This window comes from Teleopsis dalmanni, chromosome 2 (genome assembly GCF_002237135.1).
Source record: "Teleopsis dalmanni isolate 2A chromosome 2, ASM223713v2, whole genome shotgun sequence".
Classification (NCBI taxonomy): Eukaryota; Metazoa; Arthropoda; class Insecta; order Diptera; family Diopsidae; genus Teleopsis; species Teleopsis dalmanni.
The window spans coordinates 113,196,519-113,206,206 of record NC_051847.1 but is presented as its reverse complement, the minus strand read 5'-3'; the positions used below and the strand labels follow the sequence as shown (position 1 = coordinate 113,206,206).

Here is a 9,688-nt window from a genome sequence, read left to right as displayed (position 1 = left end):
GTCCTCGTACACGTTTTCCTTCTATCTAAGCTTCAGTCTGCTTCTATAACTTGTATGCCTTGTTCCGGAAATTAAGGTAAGGATACTAGTCTTTAAGGTAGAATGCGATCGGATTTAGTTTCTTGATAAACGTTAACTTCTTTAGAGCTGAATGTTTAAATGCAAAAGTAATGGGGATTGAAGAGAGAGAATGCTTACGTAAAAAATTGTACTGCCAACTAATCTTTTAATCCCAGGTTGAACCTAGCATAAAACGATAGTTTTTTGCTTGCTACGTTACTAGGTTATTATTTATTAAAATAGTTAGGTGAATTCCTGTGGAAACCTTTGATAAATCCGCTACTGAAATTGAATGCATTTCCCACCGAGTCAGTGCATGAAGCTCACGCGCTATTTACATAATTAAACTGAAATCGATGCCTGAGCGGCAGCCACATGCTGTGGGACACGCAGTTCGACTAAGTGTACTTAGAGCCGCGGAGTAAAATGAGTCTTTACTATCTTTTAGATGCAGATGCATTACTGGCCAAAGCATTTCAGTACCAAATAACGTATGGATTTTGTGGCATTACCTGCGTACGTACTTCTCAAATTTTTTCAATTTCGTTGGTTGTTTTCGTAACGTTTTTTGTTCGATTTGTTTTTGTTTTTTTTTTGCTTTTGTGATTTGAAAAAGTTGACTTTGGAATGCATCAAATGCACCGTTGCGCCGTAGTGACTTTTAATAATTGTTAATTAGGTGTTAAAACCAAACAACCTACAACAACTACAATAATGACAATAACAACAAAGTGCAATAACCACAAAGTGCATTTAGTTATCATTTCTACAAGTTTATGACGAGTCGCAGACCAAGCGCTGCACCAATCGGCGATCTGCGAGCTCTCAAGCGCTAATTCTAGCAGTTAGGAATCATCTTTGGCTAGTGTGTTTATGCGCGGTGAATACCACATCTGCATCTTCATTACTTATGAGAAATAAATATATTTTATTATGATTGTGAGAACTTCACAACGGAATTTATATCCGCGAAAATGTGCTTAGATATGAAAATGTACTTACATATGTAAGTGTTTAGTTTCAGCTACAAACATAGATACCAATTTAGATATACAATATCTGCAAATGCAGATGCAAATGCAAATGTAAATGCAGATGCAGTGTATCACTTGCATCGACTGTGCCGATGGAATGCATTGCAAGTTGCACATGGACTTGCAAATAGAAATGCCACTTTATCGAAATGAGATTTGTAGTTGGCGTATGGATGTGGAGTGTCAGTGTTACAAAAAGCAGAAGAAAATTTGCGACTGAATATTTCTTCATTTATAATTTAGTTAATTTCATTTTATTTTTCTTTAAATACTTTACAAATAACTTAAGTTTGCTTATACTTAAACTTTCAGTGACAACATCATATGCAGTTTGGGATAACAAAATGCAAATATTCCTTACCACATACCTGTATATTTTTGGCAGATTGGTCAAGAGTTATGATTATATTTTAATGAGATGTAATTAAGAAAAAATGCTTTCTCAATTTCCAACTGAAATCATAAATACATTTTTAAAAAGTATTATCTTTGAGCCATAAAAGAAGAATGTTGGCAATACTCGGAAGTTGAATGCCAGAGTAGAGTTCACGAGAGTTCCTTGTAGATCTTTTGCATTGAACGCTTTAAGCGCGAAAATTTTTATTAAAAATGTTTTCGACTCATTCATATGTCTTTTTATAGTGTGAGTCTCTTCTTCTATTCTTAAGTGGAACGAATGCGGTGCAGTAATAGGTGTTTAAACTTTACGACTGTGTTTGCAAAGGTGGGTGGTAGGAAAAACAAAACCAAAAAAGTAAATTAAAATTGAAGAACTTCATAATGAACTTAATCATGCCTGACTTTCAAAATATTGTTGTAATATTGTTTGATATATTTCACATTAAATATAAAAATATCGAAATTGCAAGAATTTGATTAGATTAAAAGTCCATATATTCTACTGAGTCTTAAAGCCTTCTGGGCCCATATATCCCAACGAAACGCTGCTTTAGTTTTACCACGTGTAATAACTTTAGCATGACTAAGACTCTAAGTTTACTTATATCGATTCATATTATATTTAGGCCACTAGTGAAGTATGGATACGACTGCATTTAACAAAGATTGATAGAACAGTCCGTTTTGATAGTGCGTGCTGTAAATATGCTGTTTTTAAAGGGTTAGGCGATTAAAGTATTGCCTATATTGTGGAAATATTCAAAATGTCAGAATTCATTCACTCTAGATCTATGTGGCGACTTTTTGGCTTGACCATGGTCTTCAAAGGGATTAAAAATGAGTTGCATGCTCACGAATGTGATCTTCCTGTATTGTGGTCTATTCCTGAACATAGCTTTAAATAGCTTTCTTCAGCGCATCAATACTGGCATATGTTTTAGTCCTCACTTTGTTCTCCAAAATGGCCCATATGGAATAGTCCATCACATTTGCATCTGGCGAATTCGATAGCCATAGTGGCGACAAAATGAAATGTGGAACATGATTTTTTAAACATTTTTGGTTCACACGAGTTTTATGCGACCGAGCCCGGTATACGACCGAAATGTTTGCGTGCCCACGGCTCTAAAGCAACTTTCAAAACATTTTCTCGATAATAAACCGCATTGACATCATTTGACACCATGCTCGATGAAAACAATTAGAGATCGTCCATCGGCGGTCACTGCTACCCGTACTATTATTTGAGATGGAAAATTACTACGAGTGGTCATTGGTAGTTCAAAAATTTTTATAGTGTGTTCAGTAAAGTAAACGCGATCATTTTGAGAGTTTATGAACTGTTCAATGTGGAAAGTTTTCTCATCACAGAACACAATATTCTCCTTTGAGAACAAATCCTTTGCTCTTTCGAGTCTAACCTTTTGTTGCTTGGGTGTAATTTCTTCAATTCAAATAACCTTGAAGTATTTGGTCCATGCATCAATTATGTTAAAGCATCTCTTTTGAAGTACGAAATATGCGTACACAATAATATCTGCGAGTGATGTTCCTATAAACCGAGTGATGTTCCTATAAACCGAGTGATGTTAAATAAGAGACGTTTTGTTAGACGATAATTGAAGACGTTTTAAATAAAGTATATCATATATATGGTAGAAGAGGTGACCTTATTGATGGTAAACGAATTATCTGACTGTTATTATCTGTTTTAAAATTCTTTCTTTTTTCCTATTTGCAAATTTGCTCTAATTAAATTATTGTAAATCAATAAAATCCCAAAGTTAATTTACTACAAATGTTTGCAGTAAATATTATAAAAATAAATTATTTTTCTTCAAATAAAAGACTAAACATTTTTTTTATTCATAAAAATTTTTATTTTGTTCATTTTTTAATATTTTTTCAAGTATTTTGTTGTTTTAATTCATGTTTTTTTAAAGATTTCTTTATTTCTAATTCACTTCATAAAATTTAAAAGACTATTACTTTAAGTACATTTATACATATACAATTTATAAATATATAATCATATCCATTGTGTATAATGTTGACATATACAGTAATCTAACTACACAATATGCATTCAGTTTTTATATATATTACATGTTTAAGTACTATAAATGATATAAATAAAATTGTTATAAATACAAAAGTTTGTAAGAAAATAAATTTAATGAGATATAAGATATTTATACATGTCTATATATTCGATTAAATAATAACAACAGGCTATTTTATATTTTATGTACAATTTCGTGTTAAATAATTTAATACATTCTTGATTTTCCTTTTTTATTTAATTATATATATTATTTAATTAATTTAATTTCGCTGAATGAAAATAATTAAAAAATTAATACAACTTTATTTTACAACTAACGAGGAACCATTTTTGCGCTTTTTAAGAATATTCTTGTAAAGTTTTGTTTGCTTCTTCTCTTCTAGACAATATTCAACTATACATGTATACATGTATATATATATGATTGTTTGTTTAAAAGTTTATTAAAAAAAGCAAACAAGTCTTTTATTATTCTATTAATGCTTTTTTCTTTATTACATCTTAAAGCGAACAAACTTCCCTTGATTATTGTGCACTTGCAGAAATTAAGCTGATTTGAGATCAATTTTTTTGCAAAAAAAATTTTTTTAATTAAAACACATATTTTGCTTACTTTTTTCTTATTAAATTTTTAATAAATTACTTCAGTTTTACGTAGTATTCAATATGTTTTCTTTTTGTTTTTTCTTTCCTTTCAATAATTAAGAATTTGTCGGCATTCCATAGTTTTACTTAAACATAATAAATTCAATTACAATATTTGATTTCTAATGAGAAGTAAATTCTAAAATTATAATTATAATTTCATTTTATGCAAACTATTAATTAACACAATTAAGTTGACTTTTGCATAAATTTTAGATTTTTTTAATACATTTTTCAATTTTTTTATTTGTTTTTGTTTTTTTTGTTACAAAATTAATGTTAAAAATTTGGAAAATTAAACTAAAATGCTTAAATATACTGTAATAGCTTATATAAAATACATTTGATCACTATTTATTTTGTAATAAATTGTCTTCTTTGTGGTTTGTTTGTTTAAATTAAACTAATTTTTTTTATTAAATTAATTAAGTTAAAATAGGAGAGCAAACAAGTCGTCAATAAAAATATATTTAATTAAAATTTAACATTTAGTATCTAAATAAAATTATTTACATTTTTTTGTTTATTCTTATAAATAATTATTTTTTGTTTGGCTCAGCCTTTTCTTTGCATAAAAAAGAAAAGGCTGCACTGAAAAGAAATTTTTACACAGCGAAGTTATTTTTGTAATAAATTTTTTTTTGTAGTTTTACTGAAACTGGCCGCTTTTTTCAGTTAAGAATTTCATAATTTTTCCATTATTTACAGTGTCTTTTTTATTGTTAATTTAGGTAAAGTTTGTTCGCATTGTAATACATTATAAAAAAAATACTTATAACAATTTATTAAAGAATCGTCAGTTTGAATTTAATACAATATAGTTAAAGATTTTGCAGTAGTTGGTAGATATTGTTTGTCTAAGTGTAAACTTTATTGCTTTGTCAAACTCTTTTCGTTAGATTCGTTAGTACTTCAAGATTCATCAGCAAATACTGAGTACACTTAGAAAAAGTCAAGAGAGAATTTATTGTAAAAGTGAATAAGTTAATTATTTAGTGAAAGCAAAATATTTAATTTGTCCACTTTTATTGTCAAAAAGAGTACACAAGAAAATGCATGAATGTCACACATGCAAGATACACTGTATGATCTCATATATCCATTCATTTGCATGACACTCATGCTTGATGTTGTGCATCTATTCACTATGCGTTTTAAGTGCATAAGTTTCGGAAACTTTACATTTGCGTCAGTCCTTAGAAATTAAAAAAAAAATATTCTACATTGGTTTATTTTAACGCCACACTTGCATTGCGCAGAAAACTGAGTGCAAACCGAGTCGATGTACACCTCAATTTAATAGTTCAATCACTTTTTAGAGTTTTATTAAACTCAAGTCAAGTAGCAAAACTGTGCAGTGGAATCGTACCGTTACTTTACAATTAAGAAGTATTTATTATTTTAATAAAATTAAAAATATATGTTTATATAGAAATGAGGAAATTAGTTAAAATTGTTATTGTATTTATCATAGTATATATAACAGCTCTTGTTTAACTATTTTATACTTAATGTCCCCCTACCCTTCCCGCTAAACAAACTAACGCATGCACACTGACACACTAACACACACCAAATCAGTATCTTACGCAAAGAACATACTCAATTCATACTAAGTCATCGTTTATATATGCGGCGTACCGCAGACTACCGAGCGTTGTTGCTGATGTTGCACAGCTGCTGAGCCTGTTGACGTATTCCCCGTCGCTGCTGCACTGGCTAATATTTGTGTAGCACAGCCGCCAGCGACGCCAGCTGCAGCCAAAGATGGCCACCGCTGACTACAATATGCGCTTTCGCCTAGCACCGAGATACGTTTACCTTCGGTATAGTCTTTGGTTGAGTTAGCAGCACCGCCAGCGCCAGATACTCCTTGCATTGATACACCGGTACTGGATGTAGCACCGTTCAGTAGTTGCGAAGCACGATGCATCAATGTTGGATCGGTGTTAAGCTGTTTTTGTGATTTGGCGCGCTGTAAAGGCGTAATTTGTCCGACAGCACAAAATTCTGAATTGGCATTATTATCGGCTGCAAAATTTGACATAGCAGCACCGTACAATGAAGTATTTAATAAGCAATCATCGCCGGCAGCTGTAGCAGATATGTTGTTCACAGACTTGTCCCAGGTATTCTTAATGATGTTTGGATTTGAATTATCGAAAGTTAGTCCGGAATTCGAACCACGTTTCACTGATAAACCACCAATTCCACCTACGCCTATGTTCATTCCGCCATTATGTTGCATGGTGGCCACAGCATTTTGTTCGTTTTGTTTACGCGCTTCTGCATCGTCTTTCTCTTGGTCACGCTTACGCTTACGTTTCATGCAGAATATAACACAAGCAGCTATAACCGCCACCAGAGGCATGGTAACAGAGAGTATGGCTATGAGCACTACTTGACCACTTGTTAAACCATCGCTGCGCGCCTGAGTTGTTGCCTCATACTGACGTGCATCATAAGTTGCTGAAGAATAGGATTCCTCCTCACACTGTGTGCCTCGATAGCCATTGGCGCAAACACAATAAAAACTGTTCACACGGTTAACGCAAGTGCCGCCATTACGACATGGAGATGAGCTGCACTCATCAATGTCTATTGAACAATCTTTACCAGTAAAACCAGCACGGCATGTGCACTGATAGTCGTTATTTAGATTGGTGCAAGTACCGCCATTAGCACAAGGTTTGGTAATACAGAGATCAACTTTGTCGGAGCATAGAGAACCGAGATAGCCGGCCACACATTGACAGCGGAATTGATTAACCAAGTCAATGCATGTGCCACCATTCTGGCAAGGATTACCTTGACAGTCATCTATATTTTGCTCACACATGTTGCCTGTAAATCCGCTCTGACATTGGCATTTATGTGATCCGCTGCTGGTCATTGAACAAGTGCCGCCATTCAGACAAGGGTTTGGATTACAATTGTCTACGTGTATTTCACAGGACAAACCGCTGTATCCGTTAGGGCATTCACACTGATAGCCTTTGTTAGTATCACGGCAAGTGCCATGTAGGCAAGGTTTATCCTGGCAGGTTATTACGCGCATGTCGCACATTTTGCCCGACCAACCTTTTTTGCATTCGCATCTGTAACCACGAGCGCTGGACTCATTGTGACAAGTACCATTATTTTGACAAGGATTCACATCGTCGCAGGAAGTAATTTCGGTTTCACAATCGGAACCAGTAATTCCGGGTGGACATTTGCAAGTATATAAGCCTTGACCAGTATTGAAGCAGGTGCCATTGTTTTGACAGGGCCGATAGTTGGTGCAGTAATTGAGATCCTGATTGCAAAGCAGACCACCCCAACCTTCTTTGCAAATACATTCCCAGGGTTTCTTACATGTGCCATGTACACAACCAGGATAAGATTCACATTCGTTACACAGTGGTCCTTTGTAGCCCAGCTGACAACTGCAATAAAAAAGAAAAATATAAGATAAATAAATGAATTTCAAATCAAATTAAGAAAAAAAATTTGGTTTATTGGACACATAGAAGAAAAGATTAAAAGAAAGAAGATTTCATACAGAAATACTCCTTTGAAGAATTATATAAAACGGACGAGACTATAAGCAAAGGACCGTTCACAGATAGGTGAATATGAATTTATTGCATTGCACAATGTATATGTATAAAACTACTAAAACTACACATAAAACTACTTTTGTTTTGTTTGTGTGGAGTAGTATTTTTCTGTTGTTAAGGACATTCAATAATGTTGACTAAACACTGTTGCGTGATCTCTACTTTTACTGCTGCAACAAAAAGTATTGCTAAATTCCAACACGTAAATTCGAAACATGTTCATGCATTTAATTTTCATTCATGCTACTCTTTAATCAACTTGAAGCACAGATGCAGGATGAAGGATGATAAAAAGCACAAAAACACAAAAACAGTGCAGTAAACAGTAACAATTGCCAAAAAAGTAACAACAAAAACGGTAAAAGGAAGAGATTTTTAATAGAATGAATCCAGAATACAGAACTCAGAAATGTGTTTCATTCTTATAATTTATCAAATTAACTTTCGGTCAAACATTATACAAATTGTTATTATTTCTGTAATGTTCACTTTTCCAACTCTATTGGAAACATACATAATCTTAGCAACAAATAATTTTGTTGCTAACAAACACAAACACAACTACAACTGATAATCGCTGTTGGGATTTGCGTTTGATTGTACTTATTCGCTTTTTTCTTGTTGCCGTGGCTGTGTAGTAGTAGTGGTTGTTGTTGTTGTGTATTGTTCATTTTAGTTTTGCTTGTGCTTATTGGCCGTGAGAAATAATTTGCAAAAATGGTCACACACCATAAACAGACAACACAACACAACACAACACAACGCAACACACACTTATTGCAAGCAACACGTGCACGTTTTCATTATGCGTCTTTCAATATCACTTAAGCTTACTTGCTTTGCTTTGCTTTGCTTTGCTTTTCTGCATTGTCTGCTCCAGTTGCTACTTTTCCGTACATGCTTTGGGGTATATGAGTTAAAGTTAAACTGTTTATTTGTATAGGTTGGGTGGACATATGTGTTTGTATATCATCGTATTGTGTTCAATGATCCATTGCTGTTTCTCTTTACTGTCCGTCATTGTCTTCTTGCATATAACCACGAATTCATATGACAAGACCTAACAATAATCGTTAACTTGTGTATATGCGTGTGTGCACTTGTTAATAAAACAAAGCACTTGGCCAGTACTGTAAATTGTTGTTTTTGCAAAGCCACTATATTGCATTTTTTGTTGCTCACAAGAACTTGATTTGTTTCAAGTAGGCATGCGTATTTACGTCTGTGCAGGACATATGCTTGTCATTTATATTTTTGTTTTTGTTTTTGTTTTTGTTTTTCAACATTGTTGCTGGCGAGCAGAAAAAGCATTGTGCATGTGCATAACATACAAGCACTTGTTGCAAATGTTTGAGGTGGTTAGATGCATTCAGTCTTAACCGCTTACTTGGCAGCGTAGAGGATGCAATCTATTGCATTGGCAATGTATCGTATGACGTAAAGCCCACTTATTGTGATCAAATGATTGTGCTTTGCAAATATGGAAATTTCAAATAATTTAGTTTATTCACAATTATAAAAAAATTTGATTTCTTTTCTATAACAGCCTTGTATATTCATATAAATGCACTTTTGATGGGTGTGATGCGATTTTCAATAAATGTCAAACATTTTTTCTATGACATCATATGCCCCCCTAAATATTGTAGGATGTTTCTCCCAAACTGCTATTTGCCAATTATTAATATTCCTAGTTCGATGCAGATAGACAACAGATATTTGTTTAACATATTGTCAATTATGTATTGTGTATTTGTAAAGATACTGTAAAGGATGTTGAAGCGCCATCAATGTCACAGCTAATATTTTTTCTTCCAGCATTTATTTTTGATAAATTAGAAGAATAATTTTTGCTGAGTTTTGATTTCATAATGTAGCGTATA

At 33.0% G+C, this 9,688-nt stretch overlaps 1 protein-coding gene across 1 annotated transcript in view; it reads right to left on the bottom strand.

Annotated features, from left to right (window-relative positions):
* Window positions 1-4,818: 4,818 nt before the first annotated feature.
* The window catches only part of LOC119686108 (neurogenic locus protein delta), a 49,129-nt gene continuing 44,259 nt past the window's right edge, over window positions 4,819-9,688 (bottom strand). Inside the window, exon 6 of the mRNA XM_038100572.1 lies at window positions 4,819-7,631. Within this exon, the coding sequence (XP_037956500.1) occupies window positions 5,828-7,631 (1,804 nt within the window). The 3' untranslated portion in view covers window positions 4,819-5,827. The remainder of the gene's footprint in view (window positions 7,632-9,688) is intronic.